The 25,738-nt window shown below is 41.0% G+C and overlaps 1 protein-coding gene across 5 annotated transcripts in view; it reads right to left on the minus strand.

Moving 5' to 3' along the window:
- Nucleotides 1-611: 611 nt before the first annotated feature.
- Nucleotides 612-25,738, minus strand: part of map4l (microtubule associated protein 4 like) — a 113,337-nt gene continuing 88,210 nt past the window's right edge. For 4 of the 5 annotated variants that reach the window (XM_039814914.1, XM_039814916.1, XM_039814913.1 and 1 more), the window contains 9 exons: nt 23,847-23,952; nt 21,050-21,109; nt 19,656-19,897; nt 16,218-16,277; nt 9,442-9,534; nt 7,381-7,462; nt 7,194-7,303; nt 6,808-6,994; nt 612-6,156 (listed from right to left, as the gene is read on the minus strand). In XM_039814914.1, coding sequence (XP_039670848.1) covers nt 6,152-6,156; nt 6,808-6,994; nt 7,194-7,303; nt 7,381-7,462; nt 9,442-9,534; nt 16,218-16,277; nt 19,656-19,897; nt 21,050-21,109; nt 23,847-23,952 — 945 coding nt within the window. In that variant the 3' untranslated portion in view covers nt 612-6,151. The remainder of the gene's footprint in view (nt 6,157-6,807; nt 6,995-7,193; nt 7,304-7,380; nt 7,463-9,441; nt 9,535-16,217; nt 16,278-19,655; nt 19,898-21,049; nt 21,110-23,846; nt 23,953-25,738) is intronic. The other variant, XM_039814915.1, reaches the window with a different exon arrangement.

Raw genomic sequence — 25,738 nt, forward strand, 5'->3', positions numbered from 1 at the left:
AGCTATGGGCTCCGGGTGCATATCTACCAACACTCTCTTTTATTTTTGATAACCTTCTCCCAGTTATATTTCAGGCAATTGGCAGACTGTCTTCGAAAGACAGTTCAAGTTCAACCTTAATGTTTGAGCTCAGCAATCATTGCCCCCTTTTGTTTTACCATATGTAATTGTAAAAAATTTTTTTGGTACAAGACATCCCTTAATTCACTCCCGTGTTGGTAGGTATGTCAAGGTGTCTATAGAGGAGCTGTCTAATAAAGAACATTACATTCTACCACATGCCAAAAGTCTGGCTAGTCTAACAGGAAGGGGGTGGCGGTCGGCAAGAGAAAGGACTGACCAGTGTGTGTCAGGTGTTACGTGTACAGTAGTGCATTTTAAATCAAAGTGGAAACCAACCACATTGTTTAATGAACTTAAGTTTGCCGACTGATTCCAAAGTGTGTTACTTTGTTTTCTTTTCCTGTCTGTAATGCGTGTTCAGTCATCCATCAGACCATACCAAACACGACACACACTGCCTCCCTTCTTCCTCATCAATTTAAATCGGGTAAATAGTGTTTCCATACGTGATCTATCTTCCAAAACAGAACAGAGACAAACCTCATACATGTATTCATAATCTTGCATCTTTAATACAGTTTAAAAACATTCTTGAAACTTCAGCAGCCCTTTTCTTGGCGGAAAAAAGGCAGATTCTGAAAAACAAAAGAAGTACACTTTCCCTTTCTTATGCTTTCAATCTTATAATAATACCATTATTAACCTCAATGGTAACAGGTTTATGAACGTGAAAGCTCATCTGTCAACATCCACAACATCCTGTTAAGAAGTACGATTTTTTTTCTTTCTTTTTTTTGTTTAATTTTAATTAATTAGAGTTACTTCTGGAGTGATAAAAACATGGTGGAAACTATATACAAGGGACAGCGTGAGATACTAGTGGAAGGGTGGTGTTCAAGCGCTATAACTGGGGATTCAAACAGTTGTGAACAGACATCAGAGTCACTCTGGTTATTACCTTTTGCCCAAGCTGCAAAGTTGCAATGTTAACTTTATTCCACAAATAACCATACTGGTTACTACTGAGTACTAAAAGCTTGAATTTAGTCTTAAACCTAATCATATCCTCAATGATAACGTAAACCTTAACTTTAAGGGATAAGGTGGCCCATTGGTCTTCTTACTGAATATCTGAATGGTCAGGAAGGGCAGACTGGAACCACAATTTCCTCTATTTGACAGCTTTGTGCGCTGTTCCTATAGCATACAGAATGTAAAGTATGAACTGACCCATACTAGAATTTTGAGGCATATACCAATATCAATGTTTTTATATTTGGTAATGATGTATAAATTTGGCTGATTTTGTAAATAAACAAAAGATTTTCATAAGGATCCCTTAAATTTGGTTGTAAAAGAGTTGGGTTGACCAAGATTAGCAGGGCTTTTTTTTTTTGTTAAAAAGTAGACGTTCTAATGCTGTCACTGCTTCTAAATGACCTCAAACGCATCTTTGTCATTTATGTACAACTATTTGTCCTTACTTATCCTTTACTTTAACTGACTATAAACTGCCACCTGCCCACTCAGGAAATATGCGTTTGTAGCTTGGTCAGAAAGTAATAAGCAGTGACTGTTGACAGGAACGACAAGAGGGCAGACTGGAGAGGTGAGTGTTTAACCATCATAGCCAATACAATAGCACAACACCGATGACCAAAGCTCCACTAAAATCCACTAAGCTGACCAAGATAAAGGGGTACCCATGTGCCATTCAAGATACACAACATCAGGTCATCCCGTCATATGATAACATACCCTTACACTAAGCTTAAGACTACAACTTGTTCCTCTGTTATATGCACAAACCAATGTCTACACCTATCAAAGTGCTTTCATCCCTTTGTCCCTCTATTCCCAAAGAAGAATTCACATCTTCGCTTTCACATATGATCCACACATATTGCATGTATCTTTTGTTTACTTATGGGCAACTCATGGGAATGATTTGGAGGGACAGTACAATATTAAATATGCTTAAATAGTGCTTTTAGATGCCTAGTCTTTATTGTTGACTATTTGATAACTTTTTCTTTGATTATCATAACTTTATCTAACTACCAAGACTGTTATGCTCCCAAAAGCACACATTTACAGTACACAGCTGACAATGTTTTACCAGTTTACAGTGAAGCAACTTATACATCACTTCAATGCATCAAGAAATGAACAAGACTGTGTTCAAAGTGCACAAGACTTTTAAGTTTGAAGGGGAACTGTACATAATTAATATGATTTTGATCGTATTTAGTGTTCCAGATACAATAATATAGTGTAACCATCAAAAGTAGTTTAAATGAGAACAGTATGTAACTCGACTAAAGCTTCTCTAATGGTGATGTAAGGTTTCTCAGTCAGCCTTAAGTCTTAGTTAAGTCTCAGAGCCAGACTATCAGTGTTCTAGAGGCTAAGCAGCGCTCTCTACAGGATGGATGCAGTAGTAACACTTCACACATCTGACAACTACGGCAACACCCCACAAACACGTCACTAATCCTTCATAGTTTTAGCAGAGACCATCCCAGCGTTAATTGCATAATGCATAGAATTACAGGGAGTAGATGGGGACTTCTCCATTAAGATAGATGCTTCTATGCTCATTTTTCTGAATGACACAATGCTTTTCCTAAAACAATGCAAACGGGCTGGAGAGTTGCGTCTTTTCTCCACACAAGATCAATAAGACAGAAAAGTAATTTTCCTCATCAACCATTAATTTAGATTTTCTTTGTGTCTGAATGTACTACGACCATTTTAATGGAAAAAAAAACCCTTAACCTGTGGATCTCTATTTTACAAGTACATATTTGTTCACTAGAAAGAAAACTGGATGGTCCCAATGACAGTATTTGCAGGCCTTTCTTGCTTCTTCCTTGCTGAAATACTGCTGCATTCATGACATTTTGGAGCCGGACAGTTCCTGCTGTCCAGTGTAGTGAAATAATATTTTTTTTACCTTTGAGAATTTTAATATTTTTTTGTACATCCAGTAATATACTATACAAAACAATTAACAAGAGAAAGCTCAACAAAAGTAAAAAAAAAAAAAAAAAAAAAAAAAATCTAGTTACTTCCATCTATTTACACTACAGAGGTTTTTATTTAGAAGTAAAATATGTGCTAGACACACTAGATAATTAGAAACATGATCATCTTGATCATCTGCTTCTGTGCAGAAGTCACCTAAAGTGGCTTGGTAGTAGCTCTTAGCAGGTTCAATCTACAGAACAGTCTCTTGTAAATTAACTTAAAAAAGTTGCAAAGAAAATGCCAACTTCAGACTTGCCATGAATGTAGCATTATTCCCTTTGATTGACACTTCCTGCAAGTGAACTCTCTTAACTACCTGTCAACTTCTGTGGTCGTTCTCGGTCTCTGTCACGTGTAGGCGCACGTGACAGGATGCGTTCTCAACTAAGATCACTGTATTGCTGTCAGAGAGTCGGAGTGAAACACAGGACGAGGAAACAGACGAAAAGGAGGCGGGATGAGGTGAACCTATGATAAAAACATAAAAAAAAGCCAGACAATGACTATGATAGGAACAACACACCGACACAGCGCATCATTTTTTTTAACAATATCAGCATAGACCACCAAAATACAATAAAGAGTTGGTTTTATTAACAGACAAATGCTTCTATGAATAGCATACCGTTTTTATTTTAGGGTGCGGATTTGTGTGTATTATATTGTACGTGTTTATGTGCCGATTCCTGTGTATGTGTGTGTGCCAGTGTGTGTATGTGTGCATGCATGCACACTAACAAGCATGTGTGTGCTTTTCTGTATATATATATATATATATGTGCTTATGTGCAAGTGTGTTTGTGTGTGAAGAAAGTTAGCAGGTCTCACAGAGAGGATTCTAAGACGCACCAGCTAGTGGGAGGACTTAAAAGAGGGTGCGGTTCTGTTACACGACCACGACGTACCACATGCGCGAGAGAAAGAAGGCGCAGTCCGTCTGTCTGTCTCTTATAGCCACATGTGAACTGTAAAATGCTGGACACAGCTCAGGACAGAACGATACGGTTTGGGACCAAGCGATTAGACAGTGAGGGAACAACTTTGTGAAGCTAATGTGAATCCAAATGAAAGAATATTGTGTTAGTGAATTAAGGCCCGATCACACCAGAATATGACATGGTGAAATTCATTCGTCTTCCCGAATCATGTGGTCCTAGCAGCTTGGTGACGTAGGGGACTAATAACAGGGCAAGTTGTAAAACAAATATAGCTGTAAGACAGTAAGACTCTGGCAAGCAGAGAACATCCTGGCCTAGTCAGTCACAACAGATTCCCCCCCCACATTTACTCTTTACTGTGCCGTTTACTAGTGATGGCTAGCTTCATGGACCATTTTCTTTATTTTCTGAGCCCACTAGATGGCGCTCTCTGTTCAACAAAGGGTTGAAAGCGCACAGAATTACCATTCCTTGAGCCTTTTTCTTCAAACCAAGAGCACCATCTAGTTGGGGTCAACAAATACAATGATGTGAATATTTTACACGGTTTCACTTTCACCGCATGTGCAAGATCACTTACCCTCCCAATTCCATTGTAATAATTTGTTTTTTTTTGCCATAAAATCTTGCCATTTCAAGTGCTGGCGTGACCGGGTCTTTACCCAGCAGCCTGTGACATGGTTGTTCACACTGTCCACAATTAGAGAAGTGCTACATACAGTGTACTGTGCATTAACGCCTAAAAAGGTGCAGCAGCTAAAAGTTTAACTTCACTTATCATAAAGGGTTAAAAAATACTTCTGTTCAAGATCACTCCTTTAGCTTGAATTTGTAATCACTCTTCAAGGTTCAATACTGTGATCTTAACTTATTTGGCTTCACGATCAAATACCTGTAAAGTGTTCAGTGCCAAATCCTTTTTGAGGCAAGGCTACCCAGAGAAGCCACAGAGCTCCCCCATCACTTTACGCCTACTCATCACATCATTAAGTGATGTTTCTAATTGTGGTAAAAGTCATCTGCTTTGTTATAGCCTGTACTGTTGATGAATGCATCTTTTCTAAACACAGGAACTGCCTGACATCCTAAACGCTTCAGCACTGACTCTGAACATTATCTTTAGATCTATTTCCATTCTTTAGATCTATTTCCAAACGTCTCCAAATGCATCCTCTCTCCTCTACATAAGCCCGTGTCCTCTGCACCGATCACTGCTAATGGTGAGCATCATGATATAGTCCAGAGATAAAGAAGCATTATTGTAATACATTTGGGTGAGACAAACTGGTGCAATGATACCGAGAGATGTAATGGGAGATAATGTTTGATGAGTGAGCTGTAGAAGTACCTATAACGTGACAACGTGCAGTGCTGGAGATACGGAAATAATCGCTGGCTGGCTGGGAGGCTGGAACGTGTTGATTTAAAGCAGACTTTGCCCTGCTGCTGACTGGTAGCAGGCCCTCGGCTGGTTAGTGTGGTCTGGGGCTAGGTGGACAAGGACTGGGAATGGAGGTGGGGAAAATAGTAGCATTAGCATAAGCCTGCTAGCAAGATTTGAAGATCAAAGTGGTTTTGAATTGTGAAGGCCTGTAGGAGGGACCATAGATTAGACTAAGTTCTGAGGCAGGGTGTTTGCACTATAAGAACACGTGTTAAAACAGTAATTACACTTATATGTGTAAAATATTTAAAAACTGGCTATGCTCAGTATACTTCCATACAGCATTGACTACAACAGAGGGTTTATTGCGTTGGTGTTGTTAAATTTGGGGTTTGAGTCCTCTAAATTAGTGTTTACAAGGGAATTTTATCAGTCGAGAAGCTGGTGGAACTCCGCACACAGAAACACAGACAAACAGCAGGTGCTGTTCTCTGTGGTAGGCAGGGCCAAAGGTTTAACCGTTGAGAGGTTAAAGGTCAGGGTTGGTAGCAGGAAGCTGGCAGGCAGACCCCAGAGAAACACTGAGAGGCGATCGGTCGGTTCGGTGCTGCGGTGGAGCGAGATGAAGGGCGGGGCCAAAGGGAGGTGACTGCGCCGTGGTAGGTTGGTTGTTCGGTCGATTGGCAGGTCGGCGAGTGCCATGCGTGTCCCACCAAAATCTACAGGTCACTGGGACTCAATCTGTTGAGGGGAAAAAAGTGGTTTAAGAAACGAGTAAGTGAACGAACAAAAAAAAAAAAGGCGAGAAAAGGAGAGGAAAGTTAATTTAATTTTACCAGCCAGGTGGCCTGTGATTTTACCATCTAACAAACTTTTACTGTCTGGGGCAGGCTCATATGAATTATGGGCCAAATTATAAAAACATTCTGTTTTTTTATTGTATTAGCACTACAGCCATCCATCAATTAGGTCTGTGTGCCTCTGACTCAGGGTGTCTGGAGGCCAGCTGCAGTGCCAGGGATGAATTTATCCACTAAGACCGGCTAATCCTTAGTTTGTAGGTCTCTTCACAATTTCATTTAGCAGCTACGTGTCTGCTATTTTTAACCACCCCACTCCATCAGACACGTAGCAGAGCGCAGGTATACACAAACAGGCATGCACACGCAATATCTATTTATTGTCAATTGTCTCTGTACTGTAAATGACCGTTTGCTAAACCCCTGAACAGCTTTTGGATTGTCCAATCATATCTTAGCAAAACGTAAATTTAGTATTATGCTGAAGCGGTGTACAAGGAGCCGTAGCAAGAGCAACCCTTGGTATCTGAAGAGCTGGGAGGGTGGTGTCTTTTTTGCTGATAGCGCTGATACTCTGTGTGTTTATACCCACTTGTCTCAGTGATGCGTTTGTCTATGCTATGCTCCCTCAGTCCGTCTCCCCCGAAAGGAGTAGGTGTGGGCTCCTTCACCCCATTCTCCTTAGCAACACCTCCTGGTGCTGTTGCCTTAGCAACACCTGCTGATCCAGTTGTCGGAGCGCCACTCGGGGGTGAAGATGTCTTCTCTGTTTTCTCCTCCTGTAGCCAAATATAGACACACAAGGGCAGGCACACGCACGCGCGCACGCGCACACACACACACACACACAAAATGAACACTACGTTTTTTTATAGTGTACCATCTCATGTTACCACACCATCTTGTGGCGTCTGCCTGTAAAAGCACAGTGAGTCAGCAGAAATAGAGATGTTAACTGCGACTATGTTCAAGTTTGACCTTGTGTCCGTTGGTCTGTCCGTTGCCCGGCCCCACGTTGTCCATGGATCCAATCTTAGACTTAGTCTTAATGTTTTGCTTATGGGTCTCAATCTTCACATCACCTCCACCTGAGGTGAAAAAAAGAAGAAGGTAAGTATGAGACCAGCACAGAATAAAATAGTTTAGTAGTAGTATTAAGTCCCACCTGGCTTATATTTGATGTTGTCCTTTGAGCCACATTTGGACGTCACCTTGCTCAGATCAACCTTCTTATGCAGGATCTGGACCTGGGGAAGAGATGAGATCATAATGTAGCCTCTTTATACTAACTCATAAAGACGCCACATCCAGTACAATGCAGCCATACTTCAGTGCCCACTCCATATCCAGTTTACAAAATCACTGTCATCCATGATCATGCACCTGGTTGGATTTATAGAGAGGATGACATGCTGTACAATACAATGGTGTACGTGGGAGAATAGACACAACACAGGAAATGCTGGACTACCTACCCATGCTTCATTCCCTACTTTGACCTGTTTTGTTGTAATTTTGTTTTGGTAGGCTGGTAAATGATGTTCCATTTGTGCATTTTAATCTAGGACAGGCTATAATTGGAGGATATGAGAAGGCAGTTATTAGACCATCGCCACATCATGCGAGTGTGTTTTCAGTATAACATATAACAGTAATCTGACGGCAGCTGGCATTGATCGATTTTAAGAGCCGGTGACCTGCGACCTGGTCACAGTGTGTGACAAAATCAATCATATTTACCTATTTGATGACAGACAGGAGCAGACAGTCAGCAGACTGTGACCCTCAGTGCTGTTAAAATGTTATTTGCAAACAAATCATGATTAGTTCTGATTGCCTGGTTGGCTCTCCCTCATTAGAGGCTGCTCTCCCTTGACACGCATAACAAATATTTAAATTCTTAACAGCTAATTTTAATATTCATGATGTCATTTTAGACCGAGGAAACACACCAGTGACTTCAATAAATACAAAGAGTTGGCATATTGGTGCAATTATGCCTACTGCAGTACACACCCATGACATAGTGTTATAGTGCCCTTGTACTGTGGTATTAATACAGTACCTAATTGGATTGTATTGGTTTGTATTTGCTTACTTTATGTGGAACATGCCTTACAAAAGAACAGTGTTCCACACACAGTATGGAGCAAATATATAGCGCTTGTGTGTATGTTAACATACTTTAAGCAGGTATGCTGAGTACTCTCCTAATATTTACTTATACATGTGTTGTACATGTGTTAAACAACAATGTAATATTGTTTAACATGTACATGTAAAATAAAAATGTATAGAGCACCTACTGTAATTGGAAAAATGGAGAAAAAAAAAAGACAAGACAAAGTAAAAATTAAAAAAATAAACAATATTAGTGCAAAGGGTTGAGAGGTATTGGTGGGACCAATCACGGTGGATTTATATTTTAGCATAACAAAACATAATTACACGATCAAATTAGATTTAAAAAAGAATGTTTATAATAAGATCATGTCGTATTAATATGTAATTTTTCTGCAATCCGCATTTCAACTGTCTGAACTTAACAGCGACTACTAAATTGGTAAAAGGACCCAGGGGTATATTTCAGGGTCCATAAGGAAATTAACCCTATGTATTTGTTATATGAGATTCCAGGTTTCTTAGATATCAAAACTAAATTTAATTAATATTGTAATATGTGTGAACGGTCCAGCCTATAGCTTTATTTGATGTCACTACTTGGACATGAGCCATTTCCAGTACACCTTCTGCATTTCGTTTAATTGATCTGAGGCAGCAAAGTGGTGATTGTGAGGGCAGCCCAGAGCTGGTATATGATAGTGCAGCAGGTGTTTGGAGCAGATGGGAACAACATCTGGAGGGGTGGGCAGAAGGACCTGTGGTCAGTTCACTTTGAGTGAAATCAATCCAAAATGCAAACACAGGGAGACATAATTGCGCTGATTACAGTGCATTCATTCTTATTTCCTTAAAAAAAAACTATGTTTCTGGGTAAATACAACCCAATCAGGTGTAAGATATTTAATATGCATCAAGCCATGTTGAGCCAACTTTACATAAGAACAGGAATTACTGATCAGATCTGTTTGTTTTTATGGGATAAAAAGGAGATATTCAAATGATCACAATTTTGAGCAAGACGGACCGAATGACGCTAAATTAGCATAAATCTAATACGCATCCACCCAGACCAGAGTCTCCCTCCAGCTCCGGCAGTACTTACTTTGCCACCTCCAGGGACATGTTTGATATTGTCCTTGGAGCCACAGCGAGACGTGATATGGCTGAAGTCCAGCTTTTTGTGCACTATCTGAACCTAAAGACAGGCAAGCAGACACACAGACAAGCAGGAAAGTGAGGAGGTAGAAGGGAAACGAAAAAGAAGAAAAGAAAGAAGGGTATGATAGGCAGACAGACAAGAGCAGCAGAGAAGAGCAGATCAGCTGGCAGCTTGAGTTAACAGGAAACAGAGTAGCCCTGCTCTGTAAGTATGGAAGAGGTTCTGTCATTCAAATCAAATGATTCCTCCTACACATGAGTTCAGTGATTATCTGCATTATGTGATGGCTTTATCAGCACATGGCCCTGTAAAAATGGTTTGGGGATGTTACGCAACAAAATCACTGTGGTTCAAAACAGAGGGTGCAGCTCACCGGACAGATTCTTAAAGGGAAGTTCGGTGAATTCTTACATTAATTAATGCTGAAGTATCAAGAGATGAGGATACTGACTGAATAACAACAGAGCGCTTCCATAAGCAGCATTAACGAAAACTGATCCAAGCACAGGAAAGGGAAGGGAGACAGAGCACATGCAGCAGAACTATACACAGGACAGTGATTTTGTGTTAACACATGCTGTGAGAAGCAACTGCAAGCGACTAATGTGTGAGACAAAAGATTTTCCTTTCAGGCAGTGGACTATTCTACATAAAACCTATAAGCCTGTTGTTCCACCCTGCAGCCAGTCCCACAATTTCTAAGAAAAATGACTGAAGCACAAACTCTTGAGTACATGTTGCATGGTTGGGTTGGTCAGGATTTTCTGAAAGCAATACTCTTAAGATTTAGAGGGTTTGGCCCATTGGTCAACTTAAATATGAAGTGATGACCAAAATAACTCGTGTGGCTGAATGCCATCTCTTTGATATTTCGACTTTCAACATTGTCCACAAGCGGGGAGGGGATTCATTTTGCAGCAAGGGTTGTATCACAAAGACAACAAAAAAAGAGCCAGAAAACTGAGGAAAAGGATAAACACAACACAACATAAATAAATGAGCAAATAAAATAAATAAAGTCATCTCAGGTTTCAAAGGCAACCCCATATTACAGCAAATTTCCCCAAAACCCTTTCACACATGCACTGCAACCCTAAAGTTATCCAGACATTGGCCAGAAGAGCTGTACGTGAGAATGCAAATGTCTGAATCAGTTGGACCGAACATTAAACACACTATACCATGCCAGCTCCCTGGTACAAAGTTTGTGTAATGTCTGATTGAGGCCATGTGTGAATAGAGCAGCTCGTTGCGCGGAGAATTCAATGCAAGCGATTGGGCGTGTTGATGATGTTTCCATCATGCGGCTGGCGTGAAACGGGAATTAAACACATCCGAGTGTAAAGAAGAATGGTGATTTACACAAACACACCCATGAAAATGTATAACTGTCGGTAAGGGCTGATGCTAAAATCGTCAGACAAATTCAAGGAACGGCAAGAGACTTGGTTGTATATGACCAAATTACGAACAGCCTTGGTGTAAGATTATACCAAGGCTACGTATCTGTTCATAATTTGGTCCTGCCTCCTGCACGCCTACTCTGGAAAAGCCAAGGTCTTAAGACATTTTGAGTTTGGAGTGTCCAGCTCATAAACAAAATATAAAATATTTAAAATAGGGGACGTAGCAGCAGTGACGTCACCGATTTGTGGACTATCTTGTTGATGTCAGGAGTTTGCATTGTGTCCGTCGTTATTTTAGTATTTTGGAGCCAGAAGTGACCATATTTGAACAAGAGGGCGGAGCTGGGGAGGATGACGCGGCTGAGCCAGTGCTGTTTATAGTTTCAATGACAATGTGTTGTGCTAAGCTAAACGCTTAAGTGGGAAACTTGCAGATTTTCAACTGGCTGAGGCAAGTCATGCAGCGGAGTAACTGGCGGATAAACGAGGACCTTCTGGGTACTGGCGCTGTTCATCTGCATGTACAGCAGTACACAGGCGGTTGAAAATTGGCAAATTTTCCCTTAAGCCCGAGACACACTAAGCCGATAATCGGCCATAGGACAGCCTAGCGAGGTCAGTGACCCGAATCTGTTTGGTGTGTTCCCTGCCTTCATCCGTCTGAGGGGTCGTCGGCCTTCACTTTGGCAGATTTGACATGTTGAATTGGAAGGCGGGCCCTGCCGGCAGTCGGACTCAAATGACCGATCTGATTGGTAGAGTGCTAACCCGTAAACGAGGAGTGGGATGAGCGTGACTAGAGTCTCTCAAAATCTGACGAAAATCTTTTAGACTGACCTTTGTTGATCTGAAATCAAGACAGATTCAGCAACTGCACGGCCTATTTCTATGAAAATGTTTTCAGAAACACGTTTCGGTGAACTACTTTAGTACAATATGAGATCGTATTCTGAATGGCCGCCATGACAGTCTGTCTTTGAATTTCCGGAGGAAACAGACCCACGTGACGCGTTCGTCCAATCAGCTGCTGGTTTTCATTTTTGGGCGACAATACAGATTAGTGCCGCCTGCAGTTATGGAGACGTATTACGTCTCGTTGCTTTGGTGTGTTCCGAGGCACTTTTTTGACCAACTCTGGGAGACTGATCAGTCCAACTGCCTTTTCTGCCGAGGGTCGGCCGTCTGGTCGGCGTGTCTGGGCCTTTACTGCAAGTTACAAGCTAACGACTTACAAAGCTTCTTTTTGCAACAAGTGGAGTTGCCCCCTGCTGGAAATGAGATAGAATGCAGGTTTTAGGCACTTCCGCATTGGTTTCAATATTCAGACACGGAATTTGCCGCTTGGTCCCGCTTGAGAAGAAGCTTCAGGTATACCACTGGAATGGATTCAGTCCCAACAAAAGGAGTTTAACCATTTTCAGGACACATGGAACACTGGCAAAGTAAAAATCAAGAGTAGCAACTCTATGACACCCCACAATAATCCTTAATATGCATCATCCTTGCTGCCACTCAACATAATGCACAATGAAAAGTCTGCATGCAGCTTCGGAACTAATACCTACCAGGGACGTGGATGTGGATGATTACATCCTCTATATTCTCCTTCCCTAATGGCTATTTTATTTCTTAATAAATAATAATGGCTATTTTATTTCTTAATAAAAATAGCCATAATTTCTTACAATACATAACTCCTTCCCCCTGTGTTGTGATATCAGTTTTATTGCCTCTGTGGTTGTATTTTAAAAAGCCCTGCAGCAGACTGCAGACGCCTTCCTCAATTCTTTCTTACTCTGCATTAGTCTCTTTGTCCAGGATGAAAATGGCCTGATGACGCAGGCGGCACCAGCAAAGGATGACTCACTGAGTAGTTAGCACATGCAGACACGCACGCACACAGAGCAGTAGCCTCCAAACAGAGTTAAGTTTTCCTCTTTCTATTTCAGTACACCTGTAGTAGCTGCTAGGTTGTGATACATCATGTCACCTCAGTTGCTTGAGGAATGAGGAATGTTGCTAATGCAAAACAAGGGACACAACACAACTGGATGCTGAAAATGTTTCCCATTATTACTACAAGTGAAGACAAAGTACTAAGTGAAAGTAAACCAGGGAAAGGTGACCATATTACATGGAGTGCCACAAGACTGAAGACTACACACAGTCATTCCACTGGTGAGGTCATCTCTGGATGCCTTTTGTGCCTATGTGCACTCTTCATCTGTGCACACCGTCTTCAACCATCGATCTGTACATGCTGTAGCACTGTTATACTAGTAGGTGCAGTGGACAAATCTGCAAATAGCACACGAGAAGTGAACCAAACCAGTTTGTCAACACTTTCAACAATGCCATTTGTGTATTATTTGTGTCTTATACTTGCTTCATATTTCTACTTGTCTTCACAATGTGCCAACTTCATGCTTCATGGAGGCACAGACCAACAAGCCAGCCAGTGAGACTGGAAACCACAATGCTACAAATGTCAAGATGTACGACACCAGTCAGGGCTTAATTGTGGGGGTTTGCAGTGGTGCGTGCAAGAGCAGGTACGGTGGTACAAAGACGAAAAAATGAGGCCATTTGTGTGTTATACAGTAGCCTTTAGTTGCACTCAAAATGGGTTTGGGTTGTTCATTGGTAGTCAAGCCAAGGAGAAGATAGGAACACATTTAACCCCACAGGGTCCTTTCACCATTTCTGTTAACCCTCTACACCTCTGACTCCAAATACAACTCCCAAGTCCTGCCACCTGCAGAAGTTCTCGGATAACTCTGCAAGTGTCGGCTGCATCCTCAAGGGGAAGGAGGCTGAGTACAGGGGCGTCGTGACTCCTCCATTAAGTGGTGTGAGCTGAACCACCTGCAGCTTAACACTGGCCGTAAAATAGGAGGATGCTGCTCATCACCGACAGTGGCTCTCACCCTTTCCACGATGTGCTGCTCACAGGAGCACCTTTAAGAGTAGACTGTTACCCACCACTTTGCATAACAGGAAATCCTTCCTTTCTGTTGCAATCAAACTCTTCAACTGATCTACCTAATGTGAATTTCCCCGGTTGGGGATCAATAAAGTTTATCTCATCTTATCTGATGCAGAGAGATGGATAGCAGAGACATGGGGTGCTGAGGTAGCTCTGGTCTCCATTTCAGCTCTTTTCTGCACTGTTCATTTAATCTCTGTCTTTCTCTCTGGATTACTGTCTCCTTTGGATTACAATCATTACATTCTCTGACTTGCGGGACATAATGGGACATAATGTGAAATAATGGGACATTAAGTGCAATATCATGGACATAGTCACGAACATTCTGAATCAACCATACACACTTACTGTACCTGTAGTTCAGATTTGATATTGTTCAAACATATTTATATGCAACCCACCTGTTGTACTGTAACTGCTGCACATAGTTTCCCTCGGGATAAGTAAAGTTCTATCTTATCTTATCATAGCTGCTGCTTCAATCTATTTTATTTCGTACAAGTAGTAACATCTTGAAAAATGGGTCATCAGTCCCCATTGGGGTGTCCTTTGGAAAGTGTTGAGGTATAAGGAGGTGTAGATGATGCTACTGGTGCAGTTAGAAAAAGGTTGTAGTTTGGTTGGTGTTGAACAGTATATGAAGCTCAGTGGATGTAAATGTTAGGGTGTAATGGAAAGGAAAATGAAATGAAAAATCTGAAAGTCTGTTTAGATGTGTATGCTTTTTTCTCTGGGTACAACAAAATCCAGTATAAGCAGTGCGGTATTAGGAGGTTAGCTATGCTTAATGAGTATCCTGAGTAGTGGTATTCCTTCTTTAGTTTGATATGTTTCAATGTTCAAGATAGACACTGACGGATGCACTTTGTACAGCAGATTTTAAGGGGCATGTTAAAAACAAGGAAAATGCATGTACTGTACTTGTCTACTGTACACATTAGAGTCTATTTCCCTGGCCGTGCCGGCCGTTCCTAAAAATACTTGACATTCTCAAGGCTTTACACAAATAAACCTTGGTTTTAAAATTGTATAATACAGAGAGTAATAATTTAAATGTACAGTTTGAGATGTCCTGTTGACAGTTTTACAAACGTCTCTTTTATATGGCTGTCTATGGTTAAAATGCTTTTTGTTGTAGTACCACAGTTGCCCACTAGGACGACCACCTTGTCTACTGCTGCGTTTAATTAGTAGTTCCACTTCCCCTCGCTCACTTCCCCTGAGCCCTTGATATACCGTAACAGCATACGCCGCACGGACGCCACTTGGGGTGGCAGAGTGATAGTGGGCGGGGCAGGAGCGGGGGATTAAAATGGAACACACCTGCCCTTGTTCACTTTCAGCCCAAACTGTTCGGATGGAACGCCAGTTGTAGGGTTAGCGCTTCTGCTTCAAGTGGGTATTATTTTCCATTAATTATGTTCATTCTATCCCTGTTTTTACGTTAATTCTATGTCTGTTTATGTCATGTCATTTCCTTATTGTAAATCACTTTGTGCTGGATTTCTTGTATAAAAGCTGCTATACAAATATTATTTATAAAATGTATTATTATTATAAGAGTTTTTAAAAAAATCATCAGAAATACCTGCATACCTGGTAATCAGCTGCATGAGTTTCTGATTTAGAAAGTTTGCGATCATGTATCATGATTGTTTCACTAAACATGTTTCAGTAAAACACCAAGCTATTAATTAGGTTTTCTTATGAAACTATCTGCTAAAAAGCCAAAATGTATTTATTCATCTTCTCCTTTGGCGGTCAGAAACCAGAGTTTTTCCGGTTGTACATTGCTGCCAACTAACCATGGATGTAGTTTCGTGCATAAAATGCATAGCTGCAATGCATTGTTGGTAATATCCACCTCTGGAGTGAACATTGTTGTCGAGGGTCGATCTCACCAAGTTCACTTCAGTTTTTCAAACAAATGGAATGACACTTTTGCAGCGTACCTCTCGGTCAGGTCACATAATGATGATGCAATTAAAGTGACTGTCTCTAGGGAATCTTGGAAGATGTATGACAAGTTAAAAATGCCAGTATTCTGTAATTACTACTTGTGGACACAGTGACCACTGTTGATAATATTATTTATTATAATAATATCCACACCCATCATGTTTAGACCCAAGTTCTTTCAGTCTCCTTTATAGAAAACTGTTCTTTGATAATAATAGTCATAATGAAATGAGTGTGGACTGATATTTACTTAGTTCTTAAATTAGTGTTAACAGAAGGGTGTGGTGTGTCCTGGGTGTATGTAGAATGGGTGTATGTGTGGAGAGTAGAGAGAAGGTGGGAGGGTGTAGATGGTAGGGACTCACTCTGGCCTTGGCGGCAGGGGTGGAGGGGTCCGACGCCTTGTTGTTCGGGGTGGAGGAGACCTGAGGAGACAACCAATCCCTGGTCAATACAACCTCCAATTGTATAAGAGGTCATTACAGCCAATCAAACGGTGAAGCATGCGATTGTTTGGAAAATAAAAGCATGGATCAAAAAGAAGCAAACTGAACCAAGCTTTATAATCAAATTTACTTGGTCAATAATTGATACTAGTAGCACCAATTAGATGTAAGACATAATTATGGGCCTTAAAATGGGAGTATAATGAACAAACGTGTGTACATGTGTTAGTAGAACTGCGACCGGATGTACTGTGTCAGATGGATAACGGATAATGGTGAACTGGAGCAGATGGAGCACTTTTCAAAACATGACAATGAATTACATAAGGCTAGTAGCAATACAATGCAGTTTGTCAGTTAATGACAAGAGTCAAATATCAGCACAAAAACAGTGTAAGAATAATTACCCAACCAGTAAACAACAGATCAAACGTCACATTACTGCTACAGTACTATTGTTCAGACAAACAACACCAGTCCAATTCCTAAATACTGAGGATGGCAAGGTTGTTAGGCCAGTAAGCTCCTGTTGAATGGAGCGTATTAGAATACTTACATAATAGAATACATACATATTAGACTAACCAAGACAAAGCAATATTAGCATCACTGGAGACCGAATGAGTCAGTGACACTTCTTGTGATGCAGGGCGGCAATGTGTTTGTGTGTGTTAAGTGGCTTCACTCTGACAGACAGACACAAAATGTGTAGGAGAATGTCTTTGAAAAGGGAAGGGAGAGACCACACAGCAGGAACAGACCTGCTCCTGCCAAATACAGATCATCTGCCTGAAAGAGTGACTACTGTCCAAAGATTACAGTTTGATGCTGACAACCAGAGACTCTGCGACATTCCAGTGTTGAATGCAGGAAGATAGGAGGTTAGGTCAATTTCACAGAGCCATTTGGAGAGGCAACTACTGCTCCTTCTCTGCACTGATCTGACTGTAATTGGACCATGTATAAATGATACAGGTTGAAGGAAGTGAGGAATCACTGTGAATGTGAAACAGGGTGTTGCTAAAAAAAGAAGCATGCATGCGGTTTCCTGGATAAATAAGAGGGAGATGTTGGCTGTGCTGGGTGGGATAAATATTAAATGGTATGCAGAGCTTGTCTACCCAGCCAGTTATTGCTACAGTATATGTACTGCTGCTGATGGTTAATGGAACATGCATAGATGTGACAGAAAGATATTAAGGCCAGACTCGGCAGGCAAAAACATGTTTCGTGCACCAGTCAATTCTTTCAGACTAGTGGAAAGAAACCTTGTCTATTTGCGTCTGTCGACTTCTCCTAAGGGTATAGGATATAAGTTCCTATCTACATTCTGAAGGTTTTTCCAGAGGGGTTTGTTCCTATATCATTCATAGCCAGATTGATATCCCATTTCATTCCTAAAAACATGACAAAAAGGAATTTTCTATGGCGAAATATCCAAAATTCTCTCTGGAAAAACCGTTGACTCTAATATGTCAACAAAATGAAACAAGAATTTTGAACCTGGCTTCATCCAATGTTCAGATTTCTATTCTGGAAATCAGTGCATATTTAATAAAAGGATGCCTCATTTGCATATTTAAACATACAATTTCAGAAAACTTGCAATACAAAAAACAACTGGTCAGCTGTGTCATGGTAATATCTTTTTTTTACCCTATTCACCTGTAGTGCCTTGCCTTAACAGGGTGTGCCCTCCCTCTCCATCCACCTCCATCTCATCCGCTATTATACAGTATGCCTAACCAAATTACACTGTGCTGCCTTACATAGCACAGAAGTGAGTATGAGAGTGATGCAAATGGAATCAAGTGTATTCAGTAGACTCAGTGACAGAGCAGGCAGCGATCTTCTGTTGGTTTTAGTTATCATCCCCAGACACATAGTTATCACATCGTTATGAGGATCTAAGCACAAGGATTCATAAAATCTCCTTCCACATCAGCCCCCAGGACCAAGAATGATTTCCTACAGAAATAAAAGCCACTTTATTCTCAGAAGATCTGCCAGAACACATTATCCTGTTATATATACTGCAGAGACAAGAAAGCATCTGATGCTTGCAGATTCAGACAGACAGACTGAAAACAAACTCACGAGGCTAGCAGGATTCTGGTGGAAGATCAAGACTAAGTCTACACTTAACTGGCTACATCTGAAAACACATCTTTTTCTCTTCTGTTTGGCTTCCTGCCTACACTAAACTGGCGCATTTCACACCGAAAAAAAGGAGCTTTCTAAAAACTCTCGGGCTTGCATTTGGTGCAAATGGAAACTTATGATGCAAACTACGGAGGATTTACAATGCAAACACTGTGAAAAGCAATACACATTCTGATATGCGTTTCCTTTTGATGTATGCATGTACTGCCATAATTAAATGGAGAAAAAAAAACAATGTTACAAGGACAGTTGTTTAACTTTTTGTATTTAATAAATGAATTAATTGTTTTTCATTGTTATACAAATTTTCCAGCTCACATTTAAATCAAACCCAACACTGAAAACAAATTGAAGATGTGTATTTCAGTGTCGTCCAGCCGGAGCCCCGTCTCCCAAAATGTATGTTCCCACACAACTAATCTGCATTCTCGATTACGTTTCGAGGGAACTGTATTTTGTCCCAGAGTACATTTCTTTTTGAGGTATCACGTGAGAAAACTTTTTTGCACACCTCTTTGGTCGGGCAGGTGCGTAGGATATGATCAAAGGCAACAGATAAAAAATTGTTGAGAGAAAATCCCGCACACTGACCATTACGCAAGCAATAATTTATTTAGAAAAATACGTTTCGGTCCCAGACCTTCATCAGGTTTTTGAGGTATCACAAATATGTTTCTAATCAAAGTCCACGTAGGGAGGGGGGGGGAATAAATCGGTCAAACAAATACTAGACTGTCACTCAGGAGACCGCTGTTCATGTCCCATGTGATAAGTCAATGTTGGCTTATTTTAAGTTATGTAAAAAAACACGTTTTTCTTTAACCCAAACCATGATCTTTACCTAACCTAGTACCTAACCTTTTGTTTCAATTCACAACGTTAACCACGTGTTAAAACAATGGTAGTCCGGGAGAAAATAAGTTTCCCTCGAAACGTAATCGCGATCGGAATTTAACTAGATTGGAAAAGAATTTTTCAGGAGACCGGGTTGATAGCAGAGAAGAGCACAGATGCTTCGAGGGATGATCTTGGCAGAACTCCCAGTCGGTGTTGACAGCTCAGCTAATTGGTGCTATCTTACGGTGACTGGTTTAATGGAGGATGATAAGCCACGGTAATGTATGATTCAACACGGTGTAAATACGTGTTGTGCATCATTTATAGACCGCTCTTGTACTGTCTGGTTTGTCCTACCTTTCCTCCGCCAGGCTGGTACTTGATGTTGTCAATGGATCCGATCTTGGAGCGGACGTTCTTCAGGTCAGGTGTTGGAGCGTTGATGGGCCGGGGGGTTCGAGGAGCACGCGGCACCGCCGGCTTCTTCTCCATTGGGGTCTGCTTGGGCACGGGGGGTTTAGTGATGACACGGCGGCGGTGAGAGGATTCGCCGTTAGTGGAGGCAGCAGGAGTGGTGGTGGAGGCTTGGCGAGGACGGGCTACAGAGGAAGGAAAAAAACGGTAACAGGAATGAAGTATTTCAGTTTTTCGTGAAAGCTGAAAAGTAAACACTAGTCAAAACAACTTCTGTTTCACGTGTAAAGTGAATGTTAACATCAATGACATGGAGACGTAACGGTTCACAGAGTTTATAGGTGCAGCCATGTTATTTCACCGGCCGTAAACAAGTAAACTGGCTATGTCTAGTAAAGAAGAAGAGGAGCATGTTGCCGTAGTATTCATCACTGAGGTACTGGTATTGATCAACACATCATGCTTTTATAATATACCACATCATCGATCAATGATGTGGTTGTTTTGTATAAAGGGGCAGTAAATGTCACACAATGTTCCCTTAAGCGGGGCAGACGCTGTACAGATGAAGCCCCATTTCACCGCAAATTTGCCTTTGACAAATTTAAGAATCAGGCCAAATTTCTACCAGATGAGTTGTGATTTGATGTGCAGTTTGAGGGTGGGGTCACACAACGCCTGATTGACTTCCTGAGCAATTAACGATCTGGCTGTCAGACAGTTGGATGGATTTCTGGCACGTCACTGCTGTCTGCAGTTTGAGCATTTCAGTGATCAGATGTCCCAACACGGCTGCTGTCAAAAGATCTTTATTTCTTTGCTTTTTAGTCTCCTGTAGCACTTAGTGATTTTTCAATGAAAAGTGCTTTAGAAATTAAATGTATAATTATTATTATTTTTTTTTTTATCCGTTATAAACTGCAGTGAAATAGGTTTTTTTGTATTTTACATGTTGTTGCTAAAACTGTAGTCTTAAGATTGCTATACTATAAAACTGAACTTTGCTGCAGAACAGACAGACCATATTGTCTGCATCGCCCCGAGTTTTTCTTACTTTCTGTTCATAGTAATAATTGCACAAAGTAACGCTGCCTTTCTCTCTTTTCATAACATCACGGCCGGTCAATTGATCCGTACGTATGAGCACAACAGTCCCAGGTTCAGTCTGCCCAGCCTTAGAGGTGCCTGAAGCAGCTTTTACTATATGATCATGTATATATATTTCTATCCATAACCTTTATTTTATTCTAGTGACACAATTCCATGAGAACAATATTGAAACAAATATTACTGAACTTTTTTTCCTTGACTGACCATCTTTTCTCTTAGTATTTTACCTGTAGTCTTGGGTTTCTTGGCCTCGCCTGTCTTGTTCTCAGTCTTGTCATTCTTGCTCGCTGTAGACAGGAAACATAGCGACATAAGTTTAGACACACTAGAGTGACCCATGACACTTTAGCCTTTGACCATATGGGAGCAAAATTGTATTTTGCAGTCTGAAACAGTGCGTGCATATTTTGTTGCCATAATGTCTGGACTGTAAACTATGTGGTTGATGGCTCTATTCTGACAAATCTGGGTTTTAACATTTGGTTTAACAGCACATTTTCGGTTTGGTTCATTGCATGTTGGATGTGCTAACACGTGGCTCAGCGATGAATGCAACTATTCACCAAACACTGAGATGTTTCATTATTAGATTTTTCAAATAAACGCTGTAGATTTGAACAGCTGGAATTTATTGTCTATTTTTCTACTGTCAAAATCACATCAAAAAGAAAAGAAGCAGGTGATTGGCTGCCGATAGCTGACAATCCAAAGTCTTGCCATAGTCAAGTTTCCTGTACAACAAAATCCTGAAGTTGGCTGCCCACAAAAACAGACCACATTAAAAAAATCAATATCTGTTTAAGTGTACACCTTATTTGGAATATTTTCACCGCTTTACTTTGCAGCCAAACAGCCCTGTTTAAGTTTACACAAGTGAACTGAAGCCGTTATATCGCTCTTTTAAAAGCCACCAGACTCCAGTAATTTTCCCTAGTTGCTGGTCTACTGCTGCCTCGATCAATTAGTTTGTTTGTTAGTTCCAAACCCTTTTACAACACCAAAGTCACAAAATAACACAAACTAATAAACCGACTAAGGCAGCAGTAGACCAGTACCTCCCATGTTATGGAGGTAAAATTACTGTTTTTTGTCAAAGGAGTCTGCTGGCTTTGAAGTGAGCATAGAACGGCTAGAGTTCCTCCCACAAAAACTTACAACAGTGCTGTTTGACGGCAAGGTAAAGCTGTGAAAATATTCTAAATATAGCGTACACATGAACAGATTAAAACTTAAACTGATTTTTTTTGGGGTGGGGCTTTTTAGGTGGCTAAAAGGATTGTGGAAAACCGATTATGGATTAAGTACCTCATACAACCCCACTTCAAAATTATTCAAACTATCCCTTTAAAGCTATAGTGCGTAGTTTCTGTCTCCCCCATGAGGAATTCTAAGTAATGACAACAAAAACTGTTGGTGCATCCACATGATACAGACTTCCCCCACCTCTCCTCCACGCAGTTGCTAGTAGCCAAGGAGGACACGGAGGATTAAAGGTCCCATGACATGCTGCTCTTTGGATGCTTTTATATAGGCCTTAGTGGTCCCCTAATACTGTATCTGAAGTCTCTTTTATATAGGCATTAGTGGTCCCCTAATACTGTATCTGAAGTCTCTTTTATATAGGCCTTAGTGGTCCCCTAATACTGTATCTTTAGTGCCTATCCCAAAATTCAGCCTTGGTGCAGAATTACAGCCACTAGAGCCAGTCCCATAATGAGCTTTCCTTAGGATGTGCCATTTCTGTGTCTGTAGCTATTGAGGAGGAGAGAGGGGGGGCAAGGTGGAGAGTGGGGGTGTGACCTTGACCAACTGCCACTTTGCTCGTTTGAAAGCCATGATGTCTCTCTCTCTCATGGGCGGGCTAAATTCTCTGGGCGGGCAAAGCAGAGAAAGGGGAGGTAACCTTGCTCCTTATGACCTCATAGGGAGAAGATTCCAGATCGGTCCATCTGAGCTTTCATTTTCTCAAAGGCAGAGCAGGATACCCAGGGCTCGGTTTACACCTATCACCATGTCTAGCCACTGGGGGACCATAGGCAGGCTGGGGGAACGCATATTGATGTTAAAAAACCTCAAAGTGAAATTTTCATGCCATGGGACCTTTAAAAAAAAATGATGGACTCTTCAGAAGAGGTAATTATATTCACCGGAAAGTCACCGGACGACACAATCTTCTGAAAATAGTCATACTGAGAAATACAGAGAGAGTTTTGTGGAGCTGATAGTCTTAATTTGCTTTATAGCAACTCACTTGGCAACGGCTTGAATGTAACGGACGCTCATTAATATCAAAATGGTACGCACTAAAGCTTTAAGGGCTTCCGGTGACTTGAAGATAGTCTTGCATGCAGTCTAAGCAAAAGTGAGTAATTTCACCGTTTATGGAGGTGTGACAGCACGTCTGTCATGTTGATAAAGCTGTGCTGTAGGTAATGCTGCCATCATGTGGCAGAAGCATTATGGAATCTGACTAAACTGCTGCCATCGCGGCAACAGCTACAAAAGTAATGGAGTTCACTCATGCAACTAAAATGAAATATGCACCTTGCAGTACATAACACCCATCACTGCGAACTGGGTGAATGAATCATATTCTCTGAGGGTGCTGCGCTGAAGTGCACAACAAGGCAGACTAACATAGCTCTGACTGAGTCATAGCTTTCTCTCTTGGAGAGGTGAGATACCTTTTGTGATGTGTGGATAAAAATACCGGTCTGGGGTCTTCAAAAGCCAGCTTTTGAATCCGATAAAGTGTAACATATGGTAGCAAATCAGTTAGCCCGTTGCCTGGAGTGGTAACAGTTTACATTGTGAGTCATTTCCCAGCTACTGTGGAGAGTTCAGGTCCTGTTGTAGAGGTCATGTTGCACTTTCAAGACTGTGAACTAGCTAAAGCAGAGTTACTGAGAGATACTGTCTGTGACAACATCATTCATATAACACAATCAGTTACAGAGGGCAGACAGACACTGTAGTTATAAAAGAAATGATGTTACTATACAAGTGGGTGTGCACTGCACATACCAGCAGGGTTACTTGCAGCAGTCGCAGAGGAGCCATTCTTACTGGCAGTCGCACGGGGTGTGGGCGTGGCCTTTGGCACAGGTGGGCGTTTCTCATTTTCTGGAGTCTGGAAACAGAGGACAGATGAGCTGTGGGTGTGTGTGTGTTTTTGACAGTTTGTGAGGATGAGATTTTATCTGTATGTCTGCATGTACTTTTGCTGCTGTGTGCATGAAAGTGATGTCATCCTGTTTCCTGCTGTTATGAGGAACAATCGTGCAACCATGACATACGCACAGATAATAAGCAAAAAAGAAGAAGAAGAAGAAGAAGAAGAAGAAGAAGACAGACTTATGACAAACAGGAGGGGAGGAGAGAGGAATTACGATACAGTCTTCGCAGTAAAGACATCTCTGACAGTGGCATGGTCACGAATGTCAAAAGTCATACAGGATCATGCAGGTATAAGAGCTTGTAAAGACACAGTACTGTAGGTAAGAGATTTATGTAAACATATAAACATCTTATGGGTCTAAAGTCTAAATTAGTAGGAACAAAAGGCCTTTCTCAGCATGCCACGTTCCAACTCATGTCCTCGGGAGTTAATACTTGTCAAGTTCAACAGGAGGAGACATTATGCTCAATCTGCAATTGTGACTAAAGCGTTCTTGCTGACATAACTGGCTCAGCCAGGCTACGGTAGTTACACTTCAACACAACTGTAAAAGATGAGCCAGGCCTTCGCAGAACAGGTCACCGGAAATCGGCGCACAACGCAGCTGGTTAGATTTCTGCAGCCAGGCACTGCAGTTGCTCTCTTCGCCGACTGCAAAACTTCAGGGCATGATAGGAAATGCCTGGCTCTCTCCTGATCTAGGAATTTATTGGATTACGTTGGATTAACAACATTGCATTTTGTAGAAAGCTTTAATTTTTGTGAATGAAGTTTTGTTCTGTTTACAGAATAAATGTGTTGTTGTTGTTGTTGTTGTTGTTGTTGTTGTGGTCGACTGTGACTTTTGTCAGACAGAGAGGGTGAATACATTCATCTTATATTACTGATAGTTCTCACAGCTGCACACATATGGTATATAATAGTTATAGTCTAGACAATATGAATATTACTGATTACATTCTATTTTTTAAGATTATCTTTTGGGCTTTTCCGCCTTTAATTTGACAGGACAGCTAGGTGAGAAAGGGGAGAGAGAGATGGGGAAGACATGCAGGAAATCGTCACAGGTCGGATTCGAACCCTGGACCTCTGCGTCGAACTTTTCGGAAGTGGGATGTGAGGAATCTTTAAATCCCATCTGAACAGTTATGTTCTGATGATCAGAACATCTGACAGATCACTAATTATAAATAGTCTTGTATTTCTGCCTGGTGCAATTTCACTGATTTATTTATTGTTTTGAATTTCTTTAGTGTAAGAGGAACAGGTCCAGCAGCTGGGCAGCGGATTCATCTACTGCGGTAAACTGATATGATTGCTGCCTTACATGATCATTCTAGTCCATCTAAATTATCATGAGAAATAATTGAGTAATATGGTTGTTATTATGATCACAGATAGCCTATATAGCATTATAATAGGCTACTTTGTCATACAAAAGAACATCGTTAGGACAATAAGTATTACTAATTACTGATTACTAGCTGAAAAGATTGGTCTGATAACATTTTATTAAATCTGGAGGGATCTTACAGGATGTAACTATTTCTTTGACTTCCTGTACAAGGCTGTTTGAAACTGTTCGTCTTGACCGCACCTTACTTCAATAAAACAACATAATTGTACCAAAACATTATTTGGTGACAGAGTAACAGTTTGTCATTTATCAGCTTAGCTCATATCTACCATCGTTGCCTCTGGTTGATTTGAAACCAGAAATGCATGCTGGGATAAACCG

The sequence above is a fragment of the Perca fluviatilis genome, chromosome 11 (assembly GCF_010015445.1).
Source record: "Perca fluviatilis chromosome 11, GENO_Pfluv_1.0, whole genome shotgun sequence".
Taxonomy (NCBI): domain Eukaryota; kingdom Metazoa; phylum Chordata; class Actinopteri; order Perciformes; family Percidae; genus Perca; species Perca fluviatilis.